Source organism: Podarcis cretensis (assembly GCF_951804945.1).
Source record: "Podarcis cretensis genome assembly, chromosome: 8".
In the NCBI taxonomy this organism is placed as follows: domain Eukaryota; kingdom Metazoa; phylum Chordata; class Lepidosauria; order Squamata; family Lacertidae; genus Podarcis; species Podarcis cretensis.
The window spans coordinates 82,604,855-82,623,253 of NC_137177.1; the positions used below are offsets into that span (position 1 = coordinate 82,604,855).

At 46.9% G+C, this 18,399-nt stretch overlaps 2 protein-coding genes and 1 long non-coding RNA gene across 6 annotated transcripts in view; 2 read left to right on the forward strand and 1 right to left on the reverse strand.

Moving 5' to 3' along the window:
* Positions 1–1,935, forward strand: part of LOC307221924 (uncharacterized protein) — a 58,578-nt gene extending 56,643 nt beyond the window's left edge. Inside the window, exon 11 of one of the 3 annotated variants that reach the window (XM_079986797.1) lies at positions 1,600–1,935. In XM_079986797.1, the coding sequence (XP_079842923.1) occupies positions 1,600–1,816 (217 nt within the window). In that variant the 3' untranslated portion in view covers positions 1,817–1,935. The remainder of the gene's footprint in view (positions 1–1,599) is intronic. The other 2 variants (XM_079986795.1, XM_079986796.1) reach the window with 2 other exon arrangements.
* MTHFR (methylenetetrahydrofolate reductase) overlaps positions 1–18,399 on the reverse strand; it is a 40,874-nt gene that overhangs the window by 2,502 nt on the left and 19,973 nt on the right. For both annotated transcript variants that reach the window (XM_079986968.1, XM_079986969.1), the window contains exons 4-11: positions 17,190–17,300; positions 15,994–16,187; positions 13,884–14,134; positions 10,298–10,432; positions 7,958–8,138; positions 5,094–5,276; positions 2,451–2,552; positions 956–1,075 (exon numbers count right to left, since the gene is read on the reverse strand). In XM_079986968.1, coding sequence (XP_079843094.1) covers positions 956–1,075; positions 2,451–2,552; positions 5,094–5,276; positions 7,958–8,138; positions 10,298–10,432; positions 13,884–14,134; positions 15,994–16,187; positions 17,190–17,300 — 1,277 coding nt within the window. The remainder of the gene's footprint in view (positions 1–955; positions 1,076–2,450; positions 2,553–5,093; positions 5,277–7,957; positions 8,139–10,297; positions 10,433–13,883; positions 14,135–15,993; positions 16,188–17,189; positions 17,301–18,399) is intronic.
* Positions 2,549–3,236, forward strand: LOC307222286. Its single transcript, XR_013841721.1, has 2 exons — positions 2,549–2,877; positions 2,929–3,236. It is a non-coding gene; the product is annotated as an uncharacterized lncRNA (long non-coding RNA).

Genomic DNA, 18,399 nt, shown 5'->3' on the forward strand with positions numbered 1-18,399 from the left:
TACGGGCCAGTCTTGACAGACTCTGGGGTTGTGCGCCCATCTCACTTAAGAGGCCAGGGGCCAGCACTGTCCGGAGACACTTCCGGGTCACGTGGCCAGCGTGACAAAGCTGCATCTGGCGAGCCAGCGCAGCACACGGAAACGCCGTTTACCTTCCCGCTGGTAAGCGGTCCCTATTTATCTACTTGCACCCGGAGGTGCTTTTGAACTGCTAGGTTGGCAGGCGCTGGGACCGAGCAGCGGGAGCGCACCCCGCCGCAGGGATTCGAACCGCCGACCTTTCGATCGGCAAGTCCTAGGCACTGAGGCTTAGGGCGGTATATAAACTGCATCAGTCAATCAAAATCATCATCATCGGGGGTCAGCAAACTTTTTCAGCAGGGGGCCGGTCTCCCTGAAACTTTGTGGGAGGCTGGACTATATTGGGGGGGGGGGGGAATGAACGAATTCCTATGCCCCACAAATAACCCAGAGATGCATTTTAAATAAAAGGACACATTCTACTCATGTAAGAACACCAGGCAGGCCCCACAAATAACCCAGAGATGCATTTTAAATAAAAGGACACATTCTACTCATGTAAAAACACGCTGATTCCTGGACCGTCCATGGGCCGAATTTAGAAGTCAATTGGGCTGGATCTGGCCCCCAGGCCTTAGTTTGCCTACCCATTATCATCATCATCGATGGGCCACTACTATGATCCAACAGGCTCTTATGTTCTTATGACTTGATACAGACCTATGAGATCCCTGAACTTGTGCAAGCGAAAGTGGGGGTTGTACCCCCAACTTATTATTATAGGAGCAGAAGTACCCCGGTACCACAAGTTCTAGGGGATAGTAACTGGCACCTTGTTCACATACATTTTCCACGGAAATTTACCAAAGCCGCAGATCTGTACCAACAGGCTAAGAGTTTCCTGGGGCAGGGCAGGGAACAATAACCCTCTTACCTTCCAGTACATGAAGCTAACCGGGTCTACAACTGTCGGCTGAATGATCTCTCTGCCGGGGAAGATGCCCCACGTTACGGCGTTGGGTTGCATTTCATGCGCATTGGTGATGTTCTCACCCTACCGACGGGAAACAGGAAGGTGTTTAGAAGGAAGAGAAAGAAATGGGGCGCATGCAGCCTGGAAACAGCTGCATCACGGTTTTGCATACACCTGTTAACTTGCTGCCAGGCCTGTACAGATCTCAAGATGCGGGTGGTGTTGTTGTCTAAACCATTGAGCCTCTTGGGCTTGCCGATCGGAAGGTCGACAGTTGGAATCCCCACCACGGGGTGAGCTCCTGTTGCTCTGTCCCAGCTCCTGCCAACCTAGCAGTTCGAAAGCACACCAATGCAAGTAGATAAATAGGTACTGCTGCGGCAGGAAGGTAAACAGTGTTTCCTTGCGCTCTGGTTTCCGTCACGGTGTCCCGTTGCACCAGAAGCAGTTTAGTCCTGCTGGCCACATGACCCGGAAAGCTGTCTGCGGACAAATACCGGCTCCCTCGGCCTGAAAGCGAGATGAGCTCCGCAACCCCATAGTCGCCTTTGACTGGACTTAACCGTCCAGGGGTCCTTTACTTTTTTTCTTTTTCTTTTTTACAGATCTCAGGCCCAACTGAACAGGCCTCGGTCTAGTATACCTGAAGGAGCATCTCCACCTCCATTGTTCTGCCCAGACACTGAGGTCCAGCGCCGAGGGCCTTCTGGCGGTTCCCTCACTGCGAGAAGCCAAGTTAGAGGGGACCAGGCAGAGGGCCTTCTCCGTAGTGGCACCTGCCCTGTGGAACACCCTCCCACCAGATGTGAAAGAGAAAAATAACTACCAAACTTTTAGAAGACATCTGAAGGCAGCCCTGTTTAGGGAAGCTTTTAATGTTTAATAGGTTGTTGTATTTTACTGTTCTGTTGGAAGCCGCCAGGAGTGGCTGGGGAAACCCAGACAGATGGGCGGGGTATAATTAATAAATTGTTGTTGTTGTTGTTATTCCTTCCTGCATCCAGCCGGGTGGAGTAAACCCAGAAAACTCCTCCAGGGAATGATATGCTCGGCTGATCAGATTCTCTGGCTAAACAGGAGGCACTGAAACTGGGCCATAAGGAGAAGCCATGAACCCAAAGCCAATTGTCCTAGCAGAGGCTGAACAATTCTCAAAATATTCTCCATAGATCACAAGCAGAGGGTTTGCTCCCCACATCCGCTCTCAGTTCAAGCACCCCAAGTTTCCACGGAAACGTTTTCCCTGCCAGCCTACCAGAGGAAGGACCAGTGTCAGATTAAACCCAGTGGAGTCTCGTAGGCAGTCAGAATCTCGGATGCCCCCTCACAAATTATCTCCCAATTTTCTTTCAAGATCAAATCAATATTATTTTGATCCGTTGTTGAGGGGCGCCTAGGCTCATAGGCCAGGGCCCAGTCTGTCTATTTGGTAATCTGGCACTGAGGAAGGACGCACCTTGACGTTGACAATGTGGTAATTCACTCGCTGGCCGTAGTTCTTCAACACTGTTTGGAGGGCTCTGACGTTCTCGCTGGAGGTGAAAAACTCCAGGTAAGCCTGGAAGGAGTCGAGAGAGGAGGTGTTGACACCAGAGAATCCCGGCAATGGCACAATTTATATGTTTAAATTAACTTGGGGGGGGGGGAGCAGAGGTTTTTCTATTAGGAATTGTAGGTGCCGATATTCCAAGGGAGCAGAAAATACTTTTTATGTATGCGACGACAGCCACCCGGTTGTTACTGACCCAAAGATGAAAAGAAGACGAAGTCCCTAATAGGGAACCCAGAACAATGGCGCGCAAGGCCTTATATAGACATTTTAAATTCCCTGCCCTGTCACTCAAGACCACCCCTCCATACATCATACATACAACACAGAAGGGGTGTAACCCAAGACCACCCCCCACAAACATCATACCTACATCACAGAAAAGGTGGTCTACAACAGAAATTTGAATGCTGTTATTTTTCCTGTCTGCCAGGTTATCTGATAATGCCTTATCTGATTGCCTTCCTGGCAGTCTGGCCATTCCTTTGAGATTGTGATTTCCCAATTCCTGAGACAATGGGAAGGCTCCCTGCTTTCCCTCCTTGCAAAAAAAAAAAACATTTGGTCAGTTTGGGAGTCAAAATGGTTTCAGGACTGTCTTCCTGTGCTGATCTATGTACATGCTTGGTTGGTACATTTATTATATTATATTTATTATATATATATGAGACCTTAAATTTTACTATTACAATAGTACTGCTTGGCTGTCCCTTTATTGGTCTGTGATTGTGTTAAATCGATTTTGCTCTACTTCAGTGTTTCTGCTACCATGTGGAGCAGAGCAGCTTAGAAACAGCAACGCCGCCGGTTGCCTCTCTGAAGAAAAAGACCCTCCTTTCCACCCCACCCCCCAGTTCACATTGGGATTAGCTTTGGGGCACTGAGCAAAAGTCTCACTTGACCTTAATCTTATTTGGATTAAGAGAGAAGGGAGACGGTACCAAAAAAGAAATAATAACTGAAAAAGTTGATCCAAAACCTGGATCTTATTAGGAATGCTTTTTTTGTTTCAACGGAAAAGTAAACTAGACAGACTGGGTTTCTCATTGTGGTCAGAGTTTTAAAAAAGGGGGAAGGGGTTTGTGGCGAAGATCCAGAGGCTGCTTTCGAAAGCAAGACAAACAATACAAGCGCTCTGGTGGCTCACTGGGAGGGGAGCAATTTCGCAGCGGGGGTCCCCGTTTAATGGGGGCTGCCGACACAGCACCCCACGGGCTCATAATGAGAGCTTTTGAAATCCGCATCCCTGCAGCCTTTTGTCTCACAAACGGCGGATCTGCTAGCCCCCTGCTAGCATTGCTTAATCACCCCACCACTTGCTTTGTAGCCAGCTGGCGCTGAGGATCACAGCTCCCCCCACTATTTACTCACTCATTGTAAGGGGCTTATCACACACACACACACACACACACACACACACACACACACACCGCCCTGTCCCCACACTTCAATATTTCTGAGGCAGGGAATCTTTATTTTCCTCCACTGCTTCTGACACCTGCCGGCACGGAGTGGCCAGACTTCTTTGATTTAGCCGGCCTCGGCTACGCCCTGCCACGTGAGAACTGCTTGGGTCAAGTTACAGCTACAGATCAACCTTTCAAGCTAAAGGACGAGGAAAGGAGCCATAGCCCAGTGGCAGAACACCTGCCTGGCATGCAGAAGGCCTCAGGAACCAGGTTGAACCCTCAGCATTTCCAGGTCTGCCTGGGAGAGAGTCTGGTCTGAAACATCAGAGAGCTGCTACCAGTCCGTATAGATGAGACTGAGCTGGACAGAGCAATGGCTTGACTAAGCAGAACACAGTTTCCTATGTTCCTGTGTCTAAAGAGAAGGGTTGAAAGGACCTGTTGATGGCATTTTACCATTGCACTGTGGAGTGTGTATTATGGTCTGTGTGTGTGGTTTGGGAGCTGCACAGTCAGGGGAAAAACAATGCTGTCCAGGGTTGTAAAGACTGCGGAGAGAATAATTGGCTGCACTCTTCCCACCTTGGATCAAATCTATGCTTCCAGGTGCCATAAGAAAGCTGCAGAGATAGTGCAGGATAGTGCGCACCCCAGAAATGATCTCTTTCAGCTTCTGCCTTCTGGAAGAAGGTACAGGGTTATAAAGACTAGGACTAGCCGCCTGAACACTTACTCCCAGGTTTTCAGCATTTGAGAACCAAGGCATTTGAGAACCAAGGTACCACTGTATAGGACTTCATGTTAAAAGACAACTAACTTCCTGTGTTCCTATCCCTACTGAGCGATGTATACCATTTCCTGAAACCGGACCATGAACAGCAGCCTATAAACATGTCAAACAAATCTATCTTCCTAATTTGCCATAACACGCGACTTGGAATCGCAGAACTGTGGAGTGGAAGGGACCCCAGGGGTCATCCAGCCTGACCCCCTGAAATGCCGTATTTTCTAAAGCTTTGTCACAAAAGGCAGTGTGGTTCTTCCTTTCACACAAAAATTGATCTATGCAAGAGGACAGGACTGCTTGGACTGGGAGATGGGAGGGAAGGAGAGAAGAGCATCATGTCCCCAGGCATGTTACCTTCTGGAAGACGTAGCCTCCGTCGGGACCCCAGCCCACAATTGGGTCGGTGGAGGGCTTGCCGTTGATATTTGGCTGGGAATTGATAGTCAGGATTCCTCTCCTGTTCACCTTGGCCAGCTCTTCTTTCATAAGGTTGGTCTCGGGCGCCAGGGGATCATCGTTCCAAGGTAAGCAGGTCACCTATTGGGGGGGGGGGGGAGAAAAACTATCAATATTTTGGAAAGGGGAGAGGGCAGGTTGTGTGTGCGAAAATGCACATCTTTCTCCCATGCTTCCAAATCCCCTTAAATTTTAAATTTGCCTTCCTCCTGTTATACCTCAAGCAGACACACACGTTAACCACAACAATAATTTATTTGTACTCTGCCCATCTGACTGGGTTGCCCCAGCCACTCTGAGCAGCTTCCAACATATATAAAAACATTATTATTATTATTTATTGAATTTATATACCGCCCTATACCCAGGGGTCTCAGGGCGATTCACAGAATAAAATCAAGATATAAAACCACAAAATAAAAAATAAAAACCACCCAATTGTCCTCCCCTCCAAAAAAAAAACCACACCCCACACCTTTTAAAAGGGAATAGGATGTAAATCAAATCTACCAAAGGCCTCGTTAAAAAGGAACTTTTTTGCCTGGCACCTAAAGGTATGTAATGAAGGCGCCAGGCAAACTTCCCTGGGGAGAGCATTCCACAGACGGGGAGCCACTGCAGAGAAGACTCCGTTCTCGTGTTGCCACCCTCTGGACCTCTCAAGGAGGCGGCACACAAAGGAGGGCAAAATAAAACATTAAAGAGCTTCCCTATACAGGGCTGCCTTCAGGTGTCTTCTAAAGGTTGTACAGTTACTCATCTCCTTGACATCTGATTTTCCAAGTCCCTTCAAGCACCTTTTACTGTGGGGCTGTAGAGTAGGGCCTGCTCAGCATGCAGAAGGGCCCTGGGTTCAATCCCTGGCTGGGTAGGGCTGGGAATAGGAGAGCCATTGCTGTAGATGGAACCAAAGTTCAGACTTTGTATAAAGCAGCTGGTTCTGTTCCTACAATTCACAGCTGAGGAGCAGAAAGCAATGCCTGAAACAAGACCCTCCAAGTGTCCCTATTTTCCAGGGGCAGTTTTGGATCTACAGAAGCCGCCCTGGTTTCTGATTTGATTCCAGAATGTCCCCCTTTTAGTGTGTCCCTATTTTCATCAGAAGAAGGCTGATCACCAAAGAATTGGTGCTTTTGAATTATGGTGCTGGAGGAGACAGTGGCGTAGCGTGGGGGATGCAGGGGGGGCCGGCTGCACCGGGCGCAACATCTGGGGGTTAGGGTTAGGGGGCGCAAATCCATGGGTTAGGGGGTGCAAATTACTTGCCTTGCCCCGGGTGCTGACAACCCACGCTACGCCACTGGGAGGAGACTCTTGAGAGTCCCATGGACTGCAAGACGTTCAAACCTCTCCATTCTTAAGGAACTCAGCCCTGAGTGCTCACTGGAAGGACAGATCCTGAAGCTGAGGCTCCAATACTTTGGCCACCTCATGAGAAGAGAAGACTCCCTGGAAAAGACCCTGATGTTGGGAAAGATGGAGGGCACAAGGAGAAGGGGACGACAGAGGACGAGATGGTTGGACCGTGTTCTCGAAGCTACCAGCATGAGTTTGACCAAACTACGGGAGGCAGTGGAAGACAGAAGTGCCTGGCGTGCTCTGGTCCATGGGGTCACGAAGAGTCAGACACAACTAAACAACAAAATTTTCATCAGAGAAATATTGGAGGGTATGGAGTTATGCGACCCTCTCCCCCAAGCCAAGGAGGGGAGACATCCGAAGGCAGCACTGTAGAGGGAAGTTTTTTAAATATTTTATCAATTTAAGTTTAAAACTGATGGAATATGTACAGCTTGCGGGCCTAACATATAGAATAAGAGAAGAAGAAAAACACACATTTAAAGAAGATTGGAAAATGTTTATTGAATATATGGTGGGGGGCAGATTGTGTACACTTGAAAACGTTGACAGCATTAAGATAAATTCAACAGTGTAAATAAGTTTTGACGGATGTAATAATGGAATACTGAATGGTTTAGTTTTTGTAAAATATGCAGGGATTTATGTTATGCAAAATGAACCACGGAAAGAGAAGAAGGAAAGCCATTGATGTTTTAAGGTTGTTTCAATGAATATTCTAAATTGTAAAGCAGAACTATATATACACACACACACACATACACACACAAATATATACATATACATATATATATACACATATACACACACACACACACATATATATGTTTTTATTTATATTGGTGGGACGCGGGTGGCGCTGTGGGTTAAACCACAGAGCCTAGGACTTGCCAATCAGAAGGTCGGCGGCTCGGTCCCTGCTCCTGCTAACCTAGCAGTTTGAAAGCACGTCAAATTGCAAGTAGATAAATAGGTACCGCTCCAGCGGGAAGGTAAATGGTGTTAATGTGCGCTGCTCTGGTTCGCCAGAAGCAGCTTAGTCCTGCTGGCCACATGACCCGGAAGCTGTACGCCGGCTCCCTCGGCCAATAAAGCGAGATGAGCACCGCAACCCCAGAGTCGGCCACGACTGGACCTAATGGTCAGGGGTCCCTTTACCTTTACTATTTATGTTGGAAGACGCCCAGAATGGCTGAGGCAACCCAGTTAGATGGGTGGGGTATAACAACAACAACAACAACAACAATAACAATAACAACAACGGAATAGGACACCCCCATTTTCATTGGAGAAATATTGGAGGGTATGTGAGACTTGTGTCAGGACTCCAGAGACCGGACGCCAACCCTTGTTCACCCCCTATGTGGAGGTTCATGGGCCAGGGTCCTCCCTGAATCTCTCACCTTGTGTCCATCCTTGTTGGGTTCTCCGGCGATGTAGCACCTGAACACCTCGAAGACGCTTTCCTCGCTGGTCAGCTCCTCACCCCACATCTTCAGCAGCTCGTCCCTGGGAGATTTGCTCTTCAGGTAGAAGAGGTAATAATCCTTCAGCTCCCCAAAGGCAGGGGAGGATGAGTTACCCCTGAGGTTTGCGGGAGAGAAGGCGTGTTAGGTCAGGGCAGGAACAAGGTCGCTTACGGGCAAGATGGCCTCCCCCCCCCCCAATTCACCCACTTGACTGCTTCGATCAGCAGAACTGTTGCACATACCATATTTTTTGCTCTATAAGACTCACTTTTCCCCTCCTAAAAAGGAAGGGGAAATGTGTGGGCGTCTTATGGAGCGAATGCAGGCTGCGCAGCTATCCCAGAAACCAAAACAGCAAGAGGGATCACTGCTTTCACTGCGCAGCGATCCCTCTTGCTGTTCTGGCTTCTGAGATTCAGAATATTTTTTTCCTTGTTTTCCTCCTCCAAAAACTAGGTGTGTCTTATAGTCTGGTGCGCCTTATAGAGCGAAAAATACGGTAATCCCTGTTATAAGAAGTTCATCTTTTAGTGTGGCAATACCCAAACTGTGGAACTCCCTACCTATTGACATCAGGCAGGTAGTACTCTGTGCTAGAAACATTCGTGAAGCCCAGATGTTTAGAAAACTGATGCATATTTCCATCTGATTTTAGCCAGTTGTGAACTTGAGCTCTTGAAAGTCTTACATTATTGCTGTTACATTTTTCTTACTGATAAATTTTATCGTTTTGACATTTTCGTAAGTCGCTTTGAGGCTCGTTTGCTTTTTTTAATAGTTAATAGGTGTATCCATTTCATGAAATAATGAATCGAACAAGGGAACGAAACAAGGAAATCTGCCCAGAAAGTATAGGGTCTTTTCTGGACTTGGGAGGAGACAACCCTATGGGTTTCAGTCAACTAGGTTTTACACAGGGTAGCCCCGCTGAAATTAACAGGCTCAAGAGATAAGTCATTCCATTAACCTATCAGTTAGTCTATTAGAGGGACATTCCCAGGTATCAAAAAAGGCTATTTATGTAGGCTACTACTGCAGCCCATGTCTTCTTAGCCCAAAAATGGAAAACGAGCGAGGTCCCAACCAAAGAAGAATGGCAACTTAAACTGATGAAATGTGCACAACTTGCAGATTTAACATAAGAGAACAAGAACAACATATGTTTAGAGAAGACTGGAAAATGTTTACTGAATATATAGGTGAAAATTGTGTTCGTTTAAAAACACTGACAGCATTAAGATAAATTCAGCAGTGTAAATAAGTTTCGATGGATGTAACAATGGAGTACTGAATGGTTTAATTAATGCAAAATATGCAGGGATGTATGCGGCGCTGTGGGTTGAACCAGAGAGCCTAGGACTTGCAATCAGAAGGTCAGCAGTTCGAATCCCCACGACGGGGTGAGCTCCCGTTGCTCGGTCCCTGCTCCTGCCAACCTAGCAGTTCAAAAGCACGTCAAAGGGCAAGTAGATACAGTGGTGCCTCAAAAGACGAAATTAATCCGTTCCGTGAGGCTCTTCGTATAGCGGTTTCTTCGTCTTGCGAAGCAAGGCCATTGACAGCTTAGCGGATTAGCGCTATTAGCGGTTTAGCGGCTTTTAGCAGATCAGCTGATAAGCGGCTTATCAGCGGATCAGCTGATAAGCGGCTTAGGGCTTAGGAAAAGGGGGGGGGGAAGGGAAAAAACCCCGCAGGAACTCGCAAGACATTTTCGTCTTGCGAAGCAAGCCCATAGGGAAATTCGTTTTGCGAAGCGCCTTCAAAACGGAAAACCCTTTCGTCTAGCGGGTTTTCCATCTTGCGAGGCGTTCGTCTTGCGGGGCACCACTGTAAATAGCTACCGCTCCAGCGGGAAGGTAAACGGCGTTTCCGTGCGCTGCTCTGGTTTGCCAGAAGCAGCTTAGTCATGCTGGCCACATGACCCGGAAGCTGTATACCGGCTCCTTGGCCAATAAAGCGAGATGAGCACTGCAACCCCAGAGTCAGCCACGACTGGACCTAATGGTCAGGGGTCCCTTTCCCTTTAACTTTATGGTATGCAAAATGAACCACGGAAAGAGGAGAAGGGATGTCACAGATTTAAGGTTGTTTAAAAGAATATTTTGAAATGTAAAATTTAATAAAAATTATATATAACAACTTCAACGGGTCTATAACCATTGCCATCTTTCTGGCATCTACTGTTTTAATTCAGATACGCCTCCCATCGCTTCCCAGTTCAACCAGATATTTCCAGAGGGATGCTTCCACCTGCCACCCCCCTGCCACACTCACCAGCGGCCATTAGGAAACTCATCCCATTCCTGAGTTCGGTAGATGTAACTCTTCGGCCTGGAGGCCCAGAAAATGGGTCGGACATCTTCAACTCGCCGTTTGGGGTGAGCACTGACCGCCCAGGGCAGGGAACGCCTTGCAGGGGAGGGAGAGAAAATTAAAACATAAATTTGCACCTATACTTGCGTGCTGCATCTTTTTAAACACTTCCCGGTAGCTTACATGTGTTTTGTTCCCCCTGAATTAAAAACTGAAGGGATGGCTTATTTTTATATCCAGCAAGTGAGTCAGTGTGGTTGTAGTGGTTGGACTGGGACGTGGTAGGCCAAGTTTCAAATCCCCACTTGAACCCTGAAGTTCATACGGGGACCTTGGGCTGGTCACTGTCTCTCAGCCTAGCCTACCTTGCAAGATTGTTGTAGGGATTAAATGTGTGTGGGGGGGGGACTGTGTGCAAAAAGTGGGATATATACACAAGTGAATAAATGAGGTTTACTTTTACAGCATGTAAGTAAGGAAGAATTCATTGCACCCTGATGTATGACTGTTGTTTTTTTTAAATCATTTTTATTGATTTTCCAATAAAAGCAGCCAATCAACATATCCACATCATAATCTGATGAAAAACAATAAACTAAAATTTTAAAAGTCCAAATTGTAGTCCAAATTGTAATTATTAATTTTTCTGGGCTCCCCATAGTCTGGACCTCTGAAGCATATCTCCAAATCTTCGTTCCTGCCGCTTCTCGTTGTTTTCATGTTTTCCGCCTTCTGATCTTAACACTTTAAAGTTCTCCGTCTCTGGTGATGTATGACTGTTTTGAGCATGCCTCATAACTGGGAGAAGCTAAGCTCAGGGGAGAACAGTGGCAGGCACAGAGACAGAAGAATTAATCTCCCACCTGAGGAGATTGCCTGTTCTGTCTTTGTGTTGGGAGAGACTGAACGCTCCACAGAATTACACATTCCTAGCACAGGCTGACTGGTCAAAGCAATCTCTCGCTGAGACAACTTGTATGCCTGGCCCCACTTGCAGGAGAGCTGTCTGTGGTTCTTAACCCAAACCTTAGACTTCTCTCCAAGGTGCTGTTGCCTGTTCAATCAGGAATTTCTAGCCTACCCTTGCTTGGGCCACCAAGCAACTGGTGGTAGAGAATCACCCTCTGCTCCTCTTCTGCCCGTCTGCTGGCTAGAAGGCCAATTTTTTAAAAAGATATTTCTAGCCTTCACGTCCATGAAGGCTGCAGAGGATGGAGTTTCCCTTACCCCGCAGCCAGCATGGAAACAATACCCACAAGCTAGCAAAGAATGTGGCAAGATGGATTCCTTTGGGTTCAACGAGGGAAAAGAAGATAAACAGATTCTAGAAAGGATGGGCAATGTTTAAAGAGTTCTGGAAGGTCAGACAGAAGGGGGTTAGATATACAGTCATTTGTTGTTGTTGTTTAGTCGTTTAGTCGTATCCGACTCTTCGTGACCCCATGGACCAGAGCACGCCAGGAACTCCTGTCTTCCACTGCCTCCCACAGTTTGGTCAGACTCATGTTTGTGGCTTCGAGAACACTGCCCAACCATCTCGTCCTCTGTCGTCCCCTTCTCCTTGTGCCCTCCATCTTTCCCAACATCAGGGTCTTTTCCAGGGAGTCTTCTCTTCTCATGAGGTGGCCAAAGTCTTGGAGCCTCAGCTTCAGGATCTGTCCTTCCAGTGAGCACTCAGGGCTGATTTCCTGAAGAATGGAGAGGTTTGATCTTCTTGCAGTCCATGGGACTCTCAAGAGTCTCCTCCAGCACCAGAATTCCAAAGCATCAATTCTTCAGCAATCAGCCTTCTTGATGGTCCAGCTCTCACTTCCATACATCACTACTAGGAAAACCATAGCTTTCACTATACGGACCTTTGTTGGCAAGGTGATGTCTCTGCTTTTTAAGATGCTATCTAAGTTAGTCATTGCTTTTCTCCCAAGAAGCAGGCGTCTTTTAATTTCATGACTGCTGTCATAAGTCATACCTTGGGATAAATATGCTTCAGGATAAGTATTTTTGGGTTGCGCTCCGCGGTGACCCGGAAGTAACGGAGCGCGTCAAAATGACGTCACACGCATGTGCGGAAGCGGTGAAACGTGACCCGCAGATGCATCTCACCTTCTGTTCAGGATGCGAACGGGGCTCCGGAACGGATCCCGTTCGCATCCTGAGGTACCACTCTAATCTTTTTGAAATTCTGTTGAAAGCATATGAATATTGTCCTTAAAGATCATAAATATATAAATAAAAAGGGTTCACCCACTAAATAGCTCAGTTGGTTAGATTGTGGTGCTGATAATGCCAAGGTTGTAAGTTCGATCCCCATATGGGACAGCTGCATACTCCTGCATTGCAGGGGTCTGGATGAGGCCCAATCGCCTTCTCAATCCAGCCCGCGGACGGTCTGGAAATCAGGATGTTTTTACATGAGTAGAACGTGTGCTTTTATTTAAAATGCACCTCAGGGTTATTTGTGGGGCAAAGGAATTTGTTCATCCCCCCCCCCCAAAAAAAATATAGTCCGGCCCACCACATGGTCTGAGGGACAGTGGACTGGTCCATGGCTGAAAAAGGTTGCTGACCCCTGGACTAGATGATGCTCAGGGTCCCTTCGAACTGTACAATTCTCTGATTCCGCACAATACCTTTCCTTATTACTTTGCTGGCTTCTTTCCTCGCCCCCCTTTTCTCTCTCCCTCCCTCCCTCTCCTTTACTTTTTATTTCCTGTTTGCACATACTCTATTTCGGATTTTGACAGCAATTGTTTGTTAAACCTCCATCATAACTCGATGCATCTTTCCAAAACTGTGCAATTATTGACTGGAATCTTGTTTGTTTCCATTCCTGCACTTGCATTGTTTACAGCAACACATAAATAAGTTGGTTTTCCTTTTTTAAAAAAAGATGTTCCAAGCTACCATATTTTTTGCTCTATAATACACACCTTTTCCTTCCTAAAAAGTAAGGGGAAATATGTGTGCGTCTTATGGAGCGAATGCAGGCTACGCAGCTATCCCAGAAGCCAGAACAGCGAGAGAGATCGCTGCGCAGCGCTCCCTCTCGCTGTTCTAGCTTCTGGCTTAGTCACGCTCTGTCCCTTCCCCCACCTCCTGGAAAAGCCCCCAAGAGCCACGCTCCCTTTAAAGAGCCATGTGGAGCTCTTGGGGGCTTTTCCCAGAGGGCAGCATGTCTCCCTCCTCGGGGAAAAGCCTGCAAGCGCTGCACACACGCTCTGTGGGGTTTTGCTGCTGGACCATCTGAGTCAGATTCAGAACTTTCATCAGTGGGTGTGGGGTTTTAATGCTGTTTATCCTCAGTCTCTTCACACGCTCCACGCGGCTTGTGAAAGGGAGCGCTGAGCAGAGTCTGGGATGCATTCAGACTCTGCTCAGCGCTCCCTTTAAATAATTTTTCTCTCTCTTGCATTCTCCCTCTAAAAACTAGATGCGTCTTATGGTCAGGTGCGTCCTATGGAGCAAAAAATACGGTAGTTAGCTTTTGTAACCTGCTTTACGAAGACTGGCTCTTTTAGGAATAGGAGAAAAAAATGGACCTGCTCACCTAGGGTCCTCCTTCCAGAGACCCAGGTGCTTGAGGACTTCCATGGTGGCCACTTCCCGGTTCAGGGTGTAGAAATGCAGTCCGTGGACCAGGCCGCTGTCCAGCAGCTCCCGGCACATGGTGACGGCCAGCTCGATGCCGTAGTTCCGGATTGCCGCGTCGTTGTCCTTGATGGGCTCTATGACGTCCTTGATCTCCTGCGGCACCTCCAGCTTCGAAAGCTTCACAAGCTGGCGCAAGGAATGATAGCCCTACAGCAGAGAGGGGGGGGGAGAGAAATTATGGGTTGGATCGAATGCCAGCCCTGTTCAGAGTTGGGGCTGGACGATGCCTGGTATTTATTTATTTATTCATTAATTCATCCATTCATTCTTTTCAAATTTATACATTTCACAAATTTTATACATTTCACTGATTTTACAATCATTTTGATATTTCAGAACTTGACTTCCCCCCTCTTTCTGTGGCTCCTTAATTTTTTTTTTTAATATCTTCTGCATATCCAAATCGACTAAATTTGCTCATTTATTCATCTTCTTTAAATATATATTCTTATAAAACTGCAGGTTATTACAATAACCCTGCCAGTCTGTTTATAATTTATCTGTAAATATTCAATAAACCATTTCCATTCTTTTATTTAAAAAAATGTTATCTTGATTTCCTATTCTTCTGGTAAGTTTCGCCATTTCTGCATATTCCATAAGGTTTTGTACCCATTTTTCCTTTGCTGGGACTTCTGCTTCTGACATGTGGTTTTCAACATCGCAATATATCCCCATCTGAACATCGCAATATACTGATATATCACAATGTCTGAAATAAGGATGGAACTATGTAGAGGCACTGGCCAGCTTCACGGTTTTTCTTGCGTTGCCATTTTTTCCATAACACCCCCCCACACCCCCCACACCCCATGATTCGCAACATATTGCCAGGTCAAAAATGATGAAACTGGTATCATGATACAGACTTGGAAACCTGTTTTGGACAACGTATTGGCTAGCCCTAACATGCATCATGATTCGCGATATATTGCCAGGTCAAATGCTATGAAATTGATATCACAATATGCACCTTCTTACTGGCTTTGGCTGATATGTTGATACAGTGATACCTCAGGTTAAGAACTTAATTCGTTCCAGAGGTCTGTTTTTAACCAGAAACGGTTCTTAACCTGAGGTGTGCTTTCGCTAATGGGGCCTTCTGCTGCCACTGGGCTGCTGGCATGCGATTTCCGTTCTTATCCTGGAGCAACCACTTCCTGGTTAGTGGAGTTTGTAACCCGAAGCACCTATAACCCAAGGTACCACTGTATATCACCCAGCCCTACTCAGATCATCATGATCATCATGATGATCAAATTATTAATTATTATTGTTTCAAGTCTCAAGGCAGTTAAAAAAAAAGCAAAAAGTTAAAAACACAAAAAACAGCAACATATATATATATATATATATATACACACAGTTGTGCCTTGGTACTCATATGTTTTGGTTTCTGAATGCCGAAAACTTGGAAGTGTTCCGGTTTTTGAACATTTTTCGGAAACCGAATGTCCAATGCGGCTTCTCCTTGAGTGCAGGAAGTTCCTGTAGCCAATCGGAAGCCGTGCCTTAGTTTTCTAATGGTTTTGGGAGTCGAACAGACTCTTGGAACGGATTAAGTTCGAGAGCCAAGGTTCCACTGTATATATATATACAGTGGTACCTCGGGTTAAGTACTTAATTTGTTCTGGAGGTCCGTTCTTAACCTGAAGCTTCACTTTAGCTAATGAGGCCTCCTGTTGCTGCCACGCCGCTGGAGCACGATTTCTGTTCTCATCCTGAAGCAAAGTTCTTAACCTGAAGCACTATTTCTGGGCTAGCAGAGTCTGTAACCTGAAGCGTCTGTAACCTGAAGCGTATGTAACCCGAGATCCCACTGTGTGTGTGTGTGTGTGTGTGTGTGTGTGTGTGTGTATATATATATAGAGAGAGAGAGACTAAATACAAGGAGAGCCCTGCTGAAACAGGCCAATGGCCCATCTAGTCCAGAATCCTGTTCTTAGAGGAGCCAACCAGCTGCCCTGATGGGAGAATCCCATAAGCAGAACCCAAACACAACTCACCTGTATGGGGAATATCCCGGGCACGACAGGGCAGGTGATGCCAATAGCCTGGCAGTCCTTCAAGAACTTGAGGAAGGTCTCTGACCTAAAGAACAGCTGCGTTATGACGAAGTCGGCTCCTGCGGACACTTTCTCCTTCAGGTGCCTCAAGTCTTCTTCGTAACTCTCTGCTTCCGGGTGTCCCTTGGGGTAACCTTCAAGGCCAACGAGAATGACAGGGGAATTCAGGGGTAGAGGTTGGGATTTTTTTGTTTTTTTGTTTACCAAAGGTTACAAATTATTCGGATGCTACCCAGGTGTACAGGCAGTGAGAGATTTTACTTTCTTGGGCTCCATGATCACTGCAGATGGTGACAGCAGCCACGAAATTAAAAGATGCCTGCTTCTTGGGAGAAAAGCAATGACAAACCTAGACAGCATCTTAAAAAGCAGAGACATCACCTTGCCAACAAAGGTCCGTATAGTTAAAGCTATGGTTTTCCCAGTAGTGATGTATGGAAGTGAGAGCTGGACCATAAAGAAGGCTGATCGCCAAAGAATTGATGCTTTTGAATTATGGTGCTGGAGGAGACTCTTGAGAGTCCCATGGACTGCAAGAAGATCAAACCTCTCCATTCTGAAGGAAATCAGCCCTGAGTGCTCACCGGAAGGACAGATCCTGAAGCTGAGGCTCCAATACTTTGGCCACCTCATGAGAAGAGAAGACTCCCTGGAAAAGACCCTGATGTTGGGAAAGATGGAGGGCACAAGGAGAAGGGGACGACAGAGGACGAGATGGTTGGACAGTGTTCTCGAAGCTACCAGCATGAGTTTGACCAAACTGCGGGAGGCAGTGGAAGACAGGAGTGCCTGGCGTGCTCTGGTCCATGGGGTCACAAAGAGTCGGACACGACTAAATGACTAAACAACAACACCACCCAGCTGTGCAAAGGTGTGGCTCGTGCATGTGTTCTAATCCTGCTTGGCCGTTTCCCCACAGCGATCTGAGAACAGGACTAGCTGGGCCTTTGGACTGATCCGGCAGGTTTTTCTTATGTACCCAGACCAGAGTTAAAGTTGGTTCACAGAGCGGATCTCTATCCAGCTCAGATTCTCACATTCCTTTAGTAATCCTTGCAGAACTGGCATGTGTGCACAGACACTGCCAGTCTCTCTCTCTCTCTCTCTCTCTCTCTCTCTCTCTCTCTCTCTCTTACCTGCCACACAGATGTCAAAGTAATCCTCAAACTCAGAGCGGATGTGCTTCACCAAGTCAACAGCGTAGTTGAAACCCTCGACCTCCTCTTGCCACTCTTCCCCAATGGGGTCTGTGGGGAGAGACAGGAAGTGCCCGGTCAACACTTTTGTAAATACACACACTCCCCACAGTACCAGCTTTTACTTCATTTTACCTTTCTCTCTCTCCCTCTCCCTCTCTCTCTCTCTCTCTCTCTCTCTCCTGGACAAGACTCACAGCCAGATTAAACCCTTTAGAAGCCCTAAGCACTTTTAAGGTTTGGGGGGGGGGGTGTTCCATACACACAAACACACACAAATACACACAGTGGTACCTCGGGTTACATATGCTTCAGGTTACAGATGCTTCAGGTTACAGACTCCGCTAACCCAGAAATAGTACTTCGGGTTAAAAACTTTGCTTCAGGATGAGAACAGAAATCGTGCCCTGGCGGCGCGGCGGCAGCAGGAGGCCCCATTAGCTAAAGTGGTGCTTCAGGTTAAGAACAGTTTCAGGTTAAGAACGGACCTCCAGAACGAATTAAGTACTTAACCCGAGGTACCACTGTACTTAGTTTCCTTAATGGTTAAACAAGCCCTGGACAAGACATCCAGTGAACATGGATGTGTATTAAAAATTAGGCCTCCTCCTTCCATGTAGATCAGGGGTCAGCAAACTTTTTCAGCCGTGGGCGGGTCCACTGTCCCTCAGACCATGTGGGGGGCTGGACAATATTTTGAAAAAAAAAAATGAACAAATTCCTATGCCCCACAAATAACCCAGATATGCATTTTAAATAAAAGCACACATTCTACTCATGTAAAAACACCAGGCAGGCCCCACAAATAACCCAGAGGTGCATTTTAAATAAAAGGACACATCCTACTCATATAAAAACACGCTGATTCCCGGACCATCGATGGGCTGGATTGAGAAGGCGATTGGGCCAGATCCGGCCCCCGGGCCTTAGTTTGCCTACCCCTGATATGGATCAACAAAGCAGGAACTTCTGCCTACTGCTTTTCTGGTCCCTCCGACAGACAGCAGAAGCTCAGTGGATAGAAAACTTCCATCCCAGATGGCAATCCATGTCTGCTCCTGAGGGGCCTGACTTTAGTCCTGTTATCACTACCTCTTCCTTCAGCCAAAACAAATACAGTGGTGCCCCGCAAGACGAAATTAATTCGTTC